Here is a 16,226-nt window from a genome sequence, read left to right on the forward strand (position 1 = left end):
AAAAAACTCAGAATGTTGCAAAACTAGAAATTTAAGTAGGGCTGTCAAACAATTCACATTTGGAAAAAAACTTTTTTAAAACTGGGACATTAAGGATTCTGTTCTTTGATTCCTTAGGGCAGCTATTACTTCACTTTTTATTATTTTATTTATTTTGTATTTATTTTATTTATTATTTCATTGTTTATTATTTTATTATTTTAATGCATCACAAAGAATCTTTTCTAAAGAACAGTGCCTTTTAAATATTCAGCGTAGCATCTGCTCACACATCCCACTATTCTTATGTTTATATAATATTGCAGCTTCTCTTCAGTGTTCACATGAAAGTATTGGTCATGTAGAAAAAATTGCTAGCCTGAACAAATGACAAAATGACACTTTTATCTATTTAAAATGAGAGTTGAGTGCATTATGAATTGGTAAGATAAAGGTAAGAAAACAACGTAGAATTAATGGAATTCTAAATGAAACCGCAGTAATGATAATAGTAATAATAATAGCTAACTTTTATTGAGCATTTGCTATGTGCCTAAGGCTTTAAGGACTAGCTCATTTAATTCTCCAACAGCCCTAATAGTATGGTACCATTATTAGTCCCATTTTATCGATAAGGAAATTAAAGACCACAAAGTTTAAGTAATCTTTCAGTTACAAAGCCAAAAGGGGCAAAGCTGAGTGAAATTAATATTTAAATACAGCAAATGTTAAATCACACTTAGTAACTATATACTAAGTTTATATTAGCACATGGAACCAAGAGCTTGTTGTTGTTGTTTTATTTTTTTTGGCTGAGCTATAATTGACATATTAGTTTCAGGTGTAGAATACAATCATTCGATATTTGTACATATTGCAAAATGATCACCACAATAGGTTCAGTTAACATCTATCACCATGCATGGGTACCGATGGTTTGTTTTTTTTTTCCCTGTGATGACAACTTTTAAGATCTACTCTCTTAGCAACTTTCAAATATACAATATAGTTGTTTTAAGGCAAGTTCACTTCTTAATTTCTTTTTCTCTTACTGAAAGAACCTGGAATATGGTAAATCAGGGATTGGCAATCTATGGCAGACTATTGCCCATGAAGCAAGTCTGGCTGAGGCTGCTGCATTTGTAAATAGTTTTACTGGGACTCAGCAACATCCATCATCCATGCGTTTACTTACTGTCTTTGACTGCTTTCACACTACAGTGGTAGGATCAGGTAGTTGAGAGAAAGATTCTATGAACTCACGTTTATACAAAGCCCAAGATATTTATATTTTTTTTTTCCCAGAAAATGTTTACTAAACACTATGGTATATACCCCTTCTTTAGAATGCATATAAGATGGCAAAAATGTAGTTCCCATATGCAATAGTAGAAATGTTAATGCCTTTTAACACTACCTTCTATTAGCACATTTCAAATTAGCAAATATAATCTGGGAAATAAAATCTGAGATGAAGGAAAAACTTAACCCAGTATAAGATCATATTTTCTTACTATAAAGATAATAATTTGTAAACATAATCCTTTGATTGCTTTAACTATATCAGTTATAAATGTTTGGAAAAGAAGTATGTTAAGGGAGTCAGTTGAGCTGCTTGGTATTTATTTCCCTGTCACTATGTTTCATTGTTTTGGCTAATCTCTTGAATTGGAGGGTCTTGGATTCTGATCTCTCTCATGGAGCTGTGTTGGAAATATGCAGTCATTTGTACTATCTCAAGTAGCAGAGATCTTAAGAAACATTATTATTCGTCTTTACTGCTTATCACTGGAACTTTCTCTAAACAAGTTCAATAAACTAAATTAAAAAAATGAATCTAGTGATATGCAATAAAATCAATTATGAAAATGCACCTTTGGTTAGGTTTTACATGTGTAATGCCTGTAAAAGCCATGTAACGCATAACAGTGTCATTTGGTTGTTGTCATTTTTTATTTTTTAGATTTGGATGACCCAGTAGTAACTGTTCATCAAAGTATAGGTGAAGCTAAAGAACAGTTTTACTATGAGAGAACAGTGTTCCTCCGGTGTGTGGCCAATTCCAATCCACCTGTTCGGTACAGCTGGAGACGTGGTCAGGAGGTATTACTACAAGGATCTGATAAAGGAGTTGAGATTTATGAACCCTTCTTTACCCAGGTAGGAATTAAAGTATTTATACCCCATTCTGCTAGAATATGTTCCTAATTCAGGTAGCATGCAGTATTATGTCTATTTGAAAAGAGTCTCTCCAACTCTGACCTTTTAAAAAACAGCATGTTCTTGACTGAAAGATAAGATAACTCAAATAGTAAAAGGTAATTTGTTAATTTTTTATGTGGTAGTTAAATTTAAAATGTTAACATTTGAAAAAAAATAAATCAATGTATCCTAACTTGTATTTCTTTATACATAGGTTTACCTAGGTTTCACTATAAAGTACATAATTTTACATTTGCTGACTGCTTTGTTTTTTTGTGGAAAATATTTCTTTAAGGGAGAGATTTTGAGTTTCCTATTTGCAATGGCAAATACATTTTAAAGGAATGAAGAAATCTACTTGAAATCCATTTAGCTTTGGTTTTAGGAAAAAGTCTCTGATGTCTTTTGTTCATTTTGGGTTTTGACTTAATAATAGAGCCTTAATTACGTAAAAACTAAAATATCTAATGAGTCATTTTACATGGAGTTGAATGTGATCTGAAATATTCTTCTATAATATATATCAAGAGTGGAGAATTTGTAATTCTTGAGGAAGACACTGAAATTTGTAAGAATATTTGAGTGCCGATACTATAAAGCTTTGCTGGTGACTAGAAAGGAATACAAACCTAATTAACAAAGAAAAAAACTTTAAATAAAAAATGTCTATGGAAAATATTCAGAATAATTGTGACCATGAATAACAATTTTAAAAAGATATAGATAATAAGATAAACAGGGATTTGACCATGTTATCTGTACCTTTGAGATATCATGTGACTGTAATAGGACAATTTACAACTAAATTTTATATATTGTGAATATTCTACTTCAAAATATTAAAGATAAATATATGTTTCATTTCTCAACTCTGTAATACCAGAAAGTCATCCTGAGTCTGTAAATTTCCCAGCATCTCATTTTTCACCATTAAAGATATTTCCTTATATGGTAAACCATTTACTTGTAATGTCTGAGTCCTCACCTCTTTCTATTAATATAATTGCCAATGTTTAGATATTAACTATGGAAGAATGCAAGAAAACATCTGAACACATCATATATACTTACATTGCTATTTGAATGTGTAGAACAGCTGAGACTTACCAAGATACAAATCTCTGAATATCATTCTTGCATACTGAGACTACCATGACAGCCTGTTTTGATCTGACCCTCTCCTGACTCAGAACATTACAGCATCAGCTGCTTTCTGTTAACAGAGAGGATCATAGTTTTCCCATACATTCTGCAATACTGTAATTCATCCTTCAGTTTTTACGAATATTATTTATTTTCTTATTTAGAAAATTAACAAAATGTTTGTTAGCAGTATTTAGTTGCTTGGGTGCCTCTAAGGTTTAGAAATCAGATAAATGATCATCTACCATTTTTTTCTATTGTCAATGTTTTTTTAGAATATGTATATTGTTTTTTTAAGTTTTTATTTTACTTCCAGTTAGTTAACATATAGTATATTAGTTTTAGGTGTACAATATAGTAATTCAACACTTCCATATATCACCTGTTGCTCATCACAACAGGTGTCCTCCTTAATGAACATCACCTTTTTAACCCATCCCCCCACTTACCTCCCTCTGGTAACCATCTGTTTGTTCTCTATAATGAAAAGTCTATTTGTTGATTTCTCTCTCTTATTTTTTTCCTATTATTTGTTTTGTTTCTTAAATTCCACATATGAATGAAATCATACAGTATTTGTCTTTTTCTGACTGACATTTCACTTAGCATACTCTGTAGCTCTATTCATGTCCTGGTAAATGGCAAGATTTCATCCTTTTTTATAGCTGAGTAGTATTCCATTGTGTATATATACCACATCTTCTTCATCCATTCATCAGGTGATGGGTACTTGGACTGCTTCTATATCTTGGCTATCATAAATAATGCTGCTATAAACACAGGGGTGCATGTATCCCTTTGTATTAGTGTTCTTATATTTGGATAAATTGCCAGTAGTTTGATTGCTGGGTCATAAAGTAGTTCTATTTTTAACTTTCCAAGGAACCTCTGTACTGTTTCCCATAGTGGCTGTACCAGTTTGCATTCCCACCAACAGTGCATGAGTATTCCTTTTTCTCCACATCCTTGCCAACACTTGTTTTTTCTTGTGATTTTGAATTTAGGCATTCTGATGGATGTGAGATGATATCACATTGTGGTTTTGATTTGCATTTCCCTGATGATAAATGATGATGAGCATCTTTTTGTGTGTCTGTTGGCCATCTATATGTCTTATTTGGAAAAATGTCTGTTTTCTGCCCATTTTTAAATTGGATTATTTGTTTTTTGGGTGTTGAGTTTTATAAATTCTTTATATCTTTTGGATACTACCCCTTTATCAGACATGTCATTTGCAAATATCTTCTATTTCATAGGTTGCCTAGAATGTATATGTTGTTAAAATTTAGAAAACATCTTTTTCTCTAGAATCTTGTGAAACATGATAACTTTTACAGATACTGAGGTAGCACTGTATAGCCATTTCTTACCTATAGGCGGGTCTGATCTCTTAGACATGTACACATTGGACCTGTCCAAATTTAGGGGAAAAATTAAACTGTAAAAATAATTAGGGATTTGTTTATTAAACAAGCACAATGGAACATTTCATTCATTCTTTTGAATCTGTTTCTAGTTTCTATGTTAGCTTCTCTAAAAAACCATCTTATGAGAGCTCTCAAACTAATAGCTGATCACATTCTGCCTTGTAAAAGTAACTATGTTCTCTTCCTTCTTTTTCTTCCTCCATTCTTTTATGAGGAAACAACTTTTTAATTTGGACATTTCAGTGCTGATACTTCCTTGTATATGATATCAGCCTTTACTGTGCTGTATAAGACAGGGTTTCTCTGTGGTGCCTGTGCTCATAACTCCGCTGCTTAGACCATGTGAATCAGTTCTCTTAAAAAGTATTTAAGAAACAAACAGACTTTCTTGCAAATCCTATATTCTGGATTCACCTGATGTAGTTGATGATGACCAAATAACATGCAGTTTAGCTCCTTTTTAAAAGAATGTCTTTCCTGCCTTTGGTTACTTGACTGTGTTGCTTATCTCTCCCCCTAAAATAGCTATTTTGTATTTGTATCTGTGCTAAAAATTCATGTTGCAACAAGGAACGCTTCAGTAATTCTAAATTATGAACGTACTTAATTTGTTAATATCAAATGTGTTTTGTAGGCCAAACTGATAGAAACTCTCAAATAGCAGCACATGGATAATTTAGTTCTTACAGCCATAGAGAATGTTGGGTTTTCATAGATAAAATATTATCAGTGGTTTTATGTCATACCACAGGTGATATACTGCACATAGGCCTGATATACACAAGTCCAACTATATCACAGAACTTTCATTCTCTCTCCATGGAAAACTGTAATATTGGAATAACAGTCTGCCATGCTATATTACCCCAAACATCTGCCTGATCATTTAAAAGTGAAAATCTGGGGCACCTGGGTGTCTCAGTCGGTTAAGCTTCTGATTCTTGGTTTCAGTTCAGGTCATGATCTCAGGGTCATGAGACCAAGCCCTGCCCTGGGCTCCATGCTCATCAGGAAGTCTGTTTGAGATTCTCTCTGTCCCTCTCTCCTCTCCCTCTGGCCTCTCCCCCATACCCTCATGTAAGCGTGCATGTGTGCTCTCTCTCTCTCTTTCTCTCTCAAAAAAATAAATAAATAAATAAAAATGTAAATGTAACAAAATATTTTTTCTGCTTTAATCCCTCGAGTGGCTTTCAAATATTTAGAATAAATCCAAATAATGTATTGTGACCTAGATCATGTTTGACTTTGGTCTGCCTTGCTCTCTCTTAATCTATACTTCACTCACTGTTCTGGTCACATGATTCCTAGAAGCCAATCTTGTCTATGCCTAGGGTCTCCATGTTGTTAATTCTTCCTCATATTTGCTTAGGTAATATGGCAGGGGCCTTCTTAGCACTGAAGTCTTACCACCTCAGAAAGGCTTCCCTGACAGATCTCTCTGAAGTAATATCCCTTCCCTTCTACAGTTACACTTTTCCAATACCCAGTTTATTTTATTTTTCCCATAGCACTGAATCTATCAAATTATCTCATTTGTGTATTTGGACATAAACTCACTAATTATAGAGACTTTTATCTTTTCAACAGCTCAAACAGCGCCTGACACATGAAAGATTCTCAATAAATATGTGTTAAATGTTGAGCCAGCCCTTCCATGGAGATGTCTGGATTTCGAGCTATGGTACAAATAAAACTGAGTTCAAGTTACTATTAACTCTTGAGTTACTCTCTGTAATTCCATCTCTCCTTACCCACTAAAGAAGGCTTAGTGAAATGTGAATGAGAATGATGTTATAATTGGATCCATCTTAATGTATTTAATTTCCAAACTGCTAGTGACTCTAGTTAGTTTTTAATTGATTTCTAGTCTAATTTCACTATATCAGAGAGCATACTCTGAACAATTTTAACTTTTAGAAATTCGTGAGACTTTCATTATGCTAAGCCTGTGGTCTACTTTCATAAATGATCTATGTGCACCCTCAAGAATGTGCACGTCACATTTATTTTGTTTCACATAGGTCACATTTGTTAATTGCGTTGTTCAGATTTCCTTTGTATTTTCTGATTTTTGTGTCTGCTGTTTTAAAAACTATTTAGAGAGGTTAATGTCTATTAATACAGCTATAGATTTGGCTTGTCTATTTTTATCAATTTTTGCTTTATGTATTTTGAAGGTATATTATTAGTATGTACAGATACAGAATTATTTTAACTTCCTGATAGATTATCTAAGTATATTATCTTCCTAAGTATATTATCTTCCTGGTAGATTATTATTAAGAATGTCCATTTGTACCTCTAAAAATGCTTCTTGCCTTAAAGCCCGTTTTGTCTGTCATTAATTTAACTACACAAGGTTTTTTTAAAGTTTTATTTAAATTCCAGTTAGTTAACATACAATGTAATATTAGTTTCAGGTGTTCAATATAGTGATCCAACACTTCTATACAACACCTTGTGCTCATCCAAAGTGCCGTCCTTGATCCCCATCATCTATTTCACCCATCTCTCCAACCCACCTCCCCCTCTGGTAACCATCAATTTGTTCTCTATAGTTAAGATCTTGTCTGTTTCTTGATTTGCCTCTCTTTTGGTTAGTATTTGGTTTATTTTGGGGGTGGAGGGGAAATGGTAAATAATCACTTCTTTTACTTTCAAACTTTATGTGTCTTTGTAATATGTCACTTGTAATCAATATATAGGTTTTATTATTGTTTTAACCCGGTGGGACGGATCTTAGGTTTTTTAGTATATTTGATCCTCTTTTTTTTCTACATGACCCACCTATTTTATTTTACTTGTCTCTTTTCTTGCCTTCTTTTGGAATTATTAAATATTTTTAATTATTCCATTTACTCCTGTATTTAAGAGTTTTAAATTATCTTAGTATCTTTTATTAGTTACCTTAAAAATTACACCTTGCATCCTTGATTATTACTTTATCACTTCCTCAATAATGATAGCAACTTAGAATACTTTAACAATATTTACCCTTTTTGTATTTTATTTTATTTTTGTCTAGTATTTTAGTTCTATTTTAAAATCAACAAGACAGGGGCACCTGGGTGGCTCAGTCGTTAAGCATCTGCCTTCGGCTCAGGTCATGATTCCAGGGTCCTGGGTTCGAGCCCCACATCGGGCACCCTGCTCTGCGGGAAGCCTGCTTCTCCCTCTCCCACTCCCCCTGCTTGTGTTCCCTCTCTCACTGTGTCTCTCTCTCTCTGTCAAATAAATAAATAAAGTCTTTAAAAAAAACAAGATATTATTATTTGTGCTTTGAAACAATCATTATTCACTTATATTTAGCAACTTTTTTTTTCCATTTTGAGTTAACTTTTGTTTATGGTGTGAGGGAATGGTTGAGGTTCATTTTTTACAGATATACATGTGTGGTAGCACCATTTATTAAAAAGATCATTCACCACTGAATTTCTTTGGCACTTAAATTGAAAATCAATTGGCCCTGTACATGAGGGTCTATTTCTGAACTATTTATTCTGTTCCATTGATTTATATGTTTGTCTTTATGCCAATACCACACTGTCTTAATTACTGTGGCTTTATAATAAGTCTTGAAATCAGAAAGAATAAATCTTCCAACTGTATCCATCTTTTTCAAAACTTATTTTGATGTTTTGGCCTTGTATTTCCACTTAAATTTTAGGATCATTTTGCCAATTTCTACCAAAATTCTGTTAAGATTTTGAATAAAGTTGTGTTGAATCTGTAGATCATTTTAAGGAGATTGCTATTGAACCAAGGATGGCTGATATTGGCAGCGTATTATAATCAAGCAAAGAAAAACTTGATCCCCCTCATTTTGATGTTAGTGCTTTATCATGTGTAATATTGCTTTAGGAACAATGTGAGGGCATATGTAAAATTTTCCAGCCAATTTTATTTAGAGTCATCAGCTTTTGAGATACAGATTTTGAGTTTTTTGTGTATATGTATATTTATCATAAGTGCATAGGAACCTGGCCATGTACTTAAGAAATTCTGGAGAGTTTCTTATAAAGAAATTACATCTCAGGGGCAAGGCAGACAGGTGTAAATAGCCACCTGGAAATCCCAGGGTTTCTTTTTTAATGGGCAGAGTCAGTTTACTTTTGTGCAGGAAGCACAAATACAAATGTTCACTGAGACTAATCTGGTAACATATATATGTAAATCTGTCTGGTAGTATGAAAATAAGAACTGGTGAAGTTTGCTGTGCATGCCCATATCTTAGAAAAGAATACACTGCCTATTGTTGCCAGAGTTCTGTGTTTGGCCCTCTGGGCTGCCATTTTGAAGCTCTACTCAAGTCCACAGTTTCTTCAGGAGGGATGCAGTGGTACTTATGATAATATTACTAGTTTTATCTGACTTCAAATACAGAGAGTTACAGAATAGGCAGAGTTTCTCCAAAAGTTCTGTTGAATGACAAAATTAGAATTAATAGATCAAGAATTCTAGGGCTGGAATTTTTATAATACAGATGAACATGATGCAGGGCACATTTTCTTGCCCATGAATCTCTTTGATGGCAAACAACATCCTCATTTGTAGCTTCTAACCACCTTGGAAATTTGGAAGGACTGTGAATTATGGTTGACCAACAGTAGAGAGCAGCAAAATGAACTTAGCTTGTGGTCTTTATTTTGACAATGATAAAATGTAATTTTTATGTAGGTTCTAATTTACAATGTTATCATACCTAGCTGTTTTTCTCTACTTTGGAAAATAAACCCACACATTTCTGAGTCACTATCCAGAATTGTGTTATTGAATTAAAGGCATTAATTGTTTAGTATACATATCAAATTTGCTCTAGATTTAAAGTTAATTCTGTGTTGTATCCTTGAAATATTTTCCAAGATATATTTGCCTTCCTATAATGGCTTTGGCATTTGTAATGAGATAGGAATGGTATTTAATTTTCCTATTGCTTATTGTGCTAGTGTTTTTTGTGTGTATTTATGTATATATAAAATTCTTAGGTGTTATTGATTTCTTGGATGGTTGTTTCCCATCAGCTACCATGTATACTTTGTGATGGAAAAACTTTCCATATTAACATCATTTGTTTTGGAGTACTTCAGTAATATTTTAAAATTATTTCCACAGATCCTATGGCCTTATGGCTTCATAATGTAAATAAGATCCAGTTAAAATAACTGAGATCTATTATGTGTAAGATATGGGGAACTCTCTGCCAGAAAAATAGAAGTTTCTAGGCATGGCCCCTCCTCTGCTAACTTTGTTGATATGTATGGGGAGAACTTAAGGTAAATAATGATTATGATACAAAGTAAAAATCACTCTCAAAATAGAGGCACACAATAATGCCAGGGAGAGAGCATTCAAGGTGGAAAACAATAATACCTGAATACAGAAGGAAGACAGTATCTCCAGGATTGGCTGGTGTCTCTCTGCTTGGCTGGAACAATAATTGGTATGGGTGGGGAACCGTGGACTGTAAAGCTGGGACAGTATACTGGGACTATATTAGAATAATTCACATTACAGATCATAGTGTGCTTATTTTTTAACATTAGAAAATAAATGTTTAAGAATATTATGTTTCGTTCTTCAATAACAATGTCTTGTTTTTATTAAATAGGGATTTCCCCATTCATATTAATTATATCAATTTGAATCAAATATTTACTTCACCATCCTATTGAGTGAGAAAATATTATTTATACTTTTTTATATAGCTCATGTTAATCAGGTGAAATTGGCCTGAGTTCCTAAGTCTGATAGAATTTATAAGAATATAATGTAGTAAATTTAAGAAGAGGGCGCCTGGGTGGCTCATTCGTTAAGCGTCTGCCTTCGGCTCAGGTCATGATCCCAGAGTCCTGGGATCGAGTCCTGCATCAGGCTCCCTGCTCAGCGGGGAGCCTGCTTCTCCTTCTGCCTGTCTCTCTCTGTCTCTTCTGAATAAATAAATAAAATCTTTAAAAAAAATTTAAGAAGAATAATTATGCATTTATACTCATAACTGAAGATGTAAGCTAACATATAGTGTCAATTTATAAGTTAATAATAAGTTAGTCATTAGAGATAGAAAAATGATGGTGAATTAAAGGTTTTAATTTTTTTACTGATATCTGAAAATAAATATTTTAAAAAGTTCTAATTTATAAGAAAATTAGAAATAGTGTTATTGTAGTACTTCTTTACACAATGTCAACATTGGTAAGGGCACTGACTAATATGTAGAATGCCTTCCTTTTTTAATTTTATTTACAAAAAGTGTTTTAAAAACTCAAATATAGGTGTTGCAAATTGGTCATTGTTAAAGAAACGTGTACTTAAATTTTACAAACTACACACATTTTTGTTATTGTTCTAGAACTTCCGTAAAGATGTTCATGACATCATCTTGTGTATTGTAATTACACCATCTAATTACAAGACTGAACATATTTACATCAATTACATAATTAGTTATAATTAGGCTAATTAGACTGATTATACAATTAGACAATAATCAACTGAAAATTCCTTTTTACAAATCATGGAAATTCACATACAAAAAGCCTTCTATCATCACAGAATATTAAATGTATATGAGCAAAAGAATAAAATTAATGTTGGGTAATAAAACCAGTTATAAGTAGTAAAGTCTAAATCATTAAAAATATATATATTCAAATGTATATATACATGCCATTTGATATCTATATATCAATTTGATATATATATAACATATATTGATACCTTCTGTTTTGTGTTATGCATTATGCTGTATATGTATTTTTTAATATTATGGACTTTGGGAGCTGTTTTTTGAGGAGAATAGGGTCATCCTGAATGCCTTCATCATTTCCTGAATGTAGTGAATTAAATAGGTAAGGTTCCAATTCTCCCATAACTCTGCATGTTACTTTCTGTATTCCTTCAATACGTTTTGTCTGTATTAGCCCCTCTCACTCTTTGGCATGCTGCATAATCTTACATATTCACCTAGATGGCTGTCCAGTAGGTTCACATATCTTGGTACCTTGTTTTCTGACTACTAGATATAAATTGTCTTAGCTCACCCAGAATAATTCTCCAATCCCATGATAGCTGAATTGTTCGGATATCCTGGATCTAGAGTTCACAGTAAAAGTTATTCTTTCTTTTTGTCTTTTCTTTTCGTGTGCCCATTTTGCTGCTCCATTCTGCATAAGAATTAACTAGAATATGCCATCTGCAAACCATTGTATTTATTGGGCCATACTTGCTGTGGGAATCATCTCAAAGGGTAACATGAATTCTCTTTTTAAGCCTTAACAATATTACTTCCCAATATGTATTCTTACTTTTGAATAACATAAACACCAGGCACGTTCCTGAACACAAAAACGTAGGTACACAAAACATTTTTTTTTATTTTATTTATTTGAGAGAGAGAGAGAAAGAGAGCAGAGGCAGGGGCAGAGGGAGAGGGAGAAGCAGACTCCCCGCTGAGCAGGGAGCCCAATGCGGGGCTCGATCCCAGGACCCTGGGATCACAACCTGAGCTGAAGGCAGACGCTTAAGCGATTGAGCCACCCAGGAGCCCCGGTACACAAAATGTTTCAGGAACATATCCACTACAGTAGTGACCTCTATATTTTAATGGCCAGAGCATCACTGTTGTTGGTTCAGATGTATCTGATAGTTTTATATATTTCCTTCCCTTGTGGCTTACTTCCCATTTACATTTTCTAATTCATAACTGACTACAATTCTGTGGATGACTCCTAACTCAGCTTTATAAATCTACCTTTCAGCCTCCCCTAATGTTAAGAATTTTTTATTCCTATTACTACTTGAGTCAATATGGTTAAACAATGTTTACTGAAAGCTTATGTGCAAGACAATGAGTTGGCTCTATTTTTTTCTAGTCAGCAATCTTTACCGAATTGACAACATGCACTTCATAAATGACAGGGTGGAACTTAAAGTGAAGTTATCTCATATAATGGAAAAGGCAGATCGATACAAACATATAATTCAAAAAACAGCAAAATAAAAGCAAAACAATATACAAAGCAAATGACAGACACACACAGTCCCTGATTTATGATGGTTTAATTTCTGCTTTTTTGACTTTACAGTGGTGTGAAAGTGATACATATTCAATAGAAACCATACTTCAAATTTTGAATTTTGATCTTTTCAGGGCTAGTGATATGCAGTTAGATACTGTCTTTGTGATGCTGGGCAGCATCCATGAGCCAGAGCGCCCAGTCAGCCACATCACAAGGCTGATACCCAACTGATCACAGCTGATACCTCTATAGCCATTCTGTTTTTTACTTTCAGCATCATATTCAATAAATTATCTGAGATATTCAACAATTTTTTATAAAATAGGCTTTGTGTCAGATGATTTTGCCCAACTGTAGGCTAATATAAGAGTTCTGGACATGTTTAAAGAGGATTAGGCTAATCTGTGACGTTTGGTGTATTAGGTATATTAAATGCATTTTCAACTTACAATATTTTCAATTTAGGATGAGTTTATCAAAGATCATTCTCTCTTAGCAGCATAAGATCAAGAAACAGAATTTCCAAGCACATTATTCCCTTGGTTGTAGTTAATTTTAAGTCAAGAATCTGGCTATTGCTTAATATTTGAGAGATAGGAAGTGCTGTGACTAGCATAACATTTAAAGGAATTGGCTTTTTCTCGTATAATTTTTGTTTTTTACCAAGAACAGGGAGGAGCAGGAGAGTTGGCCATCTATTCTAATAGTTCATGTGAAAATATTCAAATGTAGAAAAATTACAGAGAAAGAATCAGTATCTAACTGATTATTAGTGTGACAAGTTTTATAGAAAGGGTAAAGAAATGAGAAAGTAATGAGGATGATACAAGAAATATAACGACATAAGCGAAGGACCAAGTGCTTAGTGAAAAAGAATGAAGTTTTAATTTTTATAGATTTTATATTTTTGCCTTTTATTTTAAAAGTCATTATGATTATATATTATGACTACATTTCTTCTTGAAGGATATGATGGGTGGAAAAGACCAGATTTTAAGAGCATTCTGTCAATCAACAAATATTTATTAAGCAATAGATACGAAAAGTTTCTTACTATGTATTGTGAGAAAAATAGGATGCCTCTATCACAGGGGCCTTACAATTCAGTTAAAGAACATAAGGCAACCACTGAATGGTAATTCATAAGCAAACACTAAATAGTGATTTATAAATAGTTGGCATGTGATGTGATGAGCACTGGGTGTTATATGCAACTGATAAATTATCGAACACTACATCTGAAACTAGTGATGTACTATATGTTGGCTAATAGAATTTAAATAAAAAATAAATAAATAGATGTCTTAGTATAAAAATGCAATAAAAATTCCAAAGAAAGTGAAAATTTACTTCTAATTGATAAGGTCAGAAGAGACGATAGAATATGTACTATTTTTTTTGAACTACACCTCGCTTAAGATGGGAACAGAAAAAGATGTATATTAGGGGCTAGGGAGTGTTTTTTTCCCCTTAAAGATTTATTTATTTATTTTAGAGGAGGGAGAGGCAGAGGGGGAGAGAGAGAGAGAGAAAGAATCTCAAGCCAACTCCCAGCTGAGCAGAGAGCCCAACACAGGGCTTGATCGAGCAGAAATCAAGAGTCAGACGCTTAACAAACTGTGCCACCCAGGCACCCTGGGAGTGTTTTCTTTAAAGATGACAGAATTGGATATTATAAAGAGTTAGTTCAAAATAGTGATGAAACTAATTGGTTGGGAATAAGGAGTTTGAGGACTAAGGAAAAAGTAATTTTGCTTAGACTGCATAGGGTCTCAAATGACAAACTGAAGTTTTTGAAATGGTGTTTCAGAGGAGAGATGGGTAGAGTTTTCCAACATGGACCTGGCATGATGAAGGTATGTCTGGTGGCAGCTACAGAATGATTAGAATAAAGGAGAGCTGCAATTCTCCATAGTAGAGAGTACATTACCTTAGCCAAAATGAGCACTCAAGCAGTGTTTGTTAAATCAGTGAAAAGGGTCTAAGATAAATATTATGCCTATAGGATTGGAAATGAAAGGTCATTTCATGAAAAGAAAATTAAAGAATAATCTAAAGTTCTTGATGTCTTTGAATGTGAGGTAATGAGAAATGGTAAAAAATGAATGATGCCATGACTTCTGAGTCTGGATTATGGGAAAATGATGATGGTTTTCATTAAAAAGAACATCAGAAGAGAAAATAGGTAGTGCAGCTAGTCTAATGGAGTGTAATAGTGAACTCACAGAGTGTAGTATGACATCATATGCCCTACTGATGAAAATCTCCGTCAAGTAGTATTCAAAGAACATGAGATGAGGCAGGAAGTTAGAGGCATAATAGGGAGAGGAGAGGAGTGCAGAGAGGCCAGGGGCATCCAACAGGAAAAAAAATTCAATCTAGAAATAGAAGAGGTTGGGGCACCTGGGTGGCTCAGTCAGTTAAGCATCTGCCTTCCATTCAGGTCATGGTCCCAGGGTCCTGGGATGGAGCCCTGCATCGGAGTCCCTGCTCAGCAGGGAGCAGGCTTCTCCCTCTCCCTCTGCCTGCCTCTCTCTCTGCTGGTGCTCTCTCTCTTGCTTTCTACCTCTCTCCCTCTGTCTGTCAAAGAAAGGAATAAAATCTTAAAAAAAAAATAGAGGCAAGTCTAACTTGTTCATTGGCAAAGTATGAGGTGGTTTCTTTTTGAAGGGGGGTGGGTAATGCAGGAAACATAAAAGTCAGTGATCTAAGTCAGTGTTCTAAGTAAATACATAAAAAGAGCAATCAAAAAGAATTAGAAAACCAGGATAGATTATCTTAAGAGATCCAGAGTGGGGGAAAATACAAGTGCAAGATCATAAATTGCTAACAAATATTGCAGTTAAAAGGACAGGCAAAAATTGGAGAAGTTCGATTTTATTAATTGTAATACTATTGGTGATTTTTTTCAAGTGTGTTTTTTCTGTTGTTTTGTTAGAGATTTGTCAGGAACCTATACACTGATGTTAATTGAAACTATGGTAATGGATCAGATTCCACTGGGAATATATTAGTAGAAGATTGCAGACTAAAATTTGCACAATAGATAGAAAATGAAATGGAAAACAACCAAGAAGTGACTAAATATGGTATAATAATTACCTACACATAGGGGCTGTCAAAGTAGCAAAGGCAATCTAAAGTGTTAGAAATAAACAGAGAAGTATAGAAGCATAAAAAAGAAAGATTTATTGAATTGTAACAAAAGAGCATCATTAATGACATTAATAGGTACAGTTTCAGTGGAGTGTTGAAATATTGTTTTAAAAATATGGATTAAAAATAATTTGTCAGTGGAAACAGAAAAAAGTACTGGCAGAATATAATTAACTCTATGTGAATAAGAGACTTTATCACTAAATATACATCTAAATGACACTGTTTCTCCTTTGTATGTATTTGAGAATCATTATTACTGTATGATTGCTTTTAGAATATTGACTATACATACATTAACATC

General features: G+C 33.5%; 1 protein-coding gene across 1 annotated transcript in view; it reads left to right on the forward strand.

The window, feature by feature from the left end:
- The window catches only part of MDGA2 (MAM domain containing glycosylphosphatidylinositol anchor 2), a 793,866-nt gene that overhangs the window by 490,378 nt on the left and 287,262 nt on the right, over positions 1-16,226 (forward strand). Inside the window, exon 4 of the mRNA XM_028097835.2 lies at positions 1,943-2,139. Within this exon, the coding sequence (XP_027953636.1) occupies positions 1,943-2,139 (197 nt within the window). The remainder of the gene's footprint in view (positions 1-1,942; positions 2,140-16,226) is intronic.

This window comes from Eumetopias jubatus, unplaced genomic scaffold (assembly GCF_037043125.1).
Source record: "Eumetopias jubatus isolate StellerSeaLion01/CBP00866 unplaced genomic scaffold, mEumJub1_p1.0 scaffold_7, whole genome shotgun sequence".
NCBI classification, from domain to species: domain Eukaryota; kingdom Metazoa; phylum Chordata; class Mammalia; order Carnivora; family Otariidae; genus Eumetopias; species Eumetopias jubatus.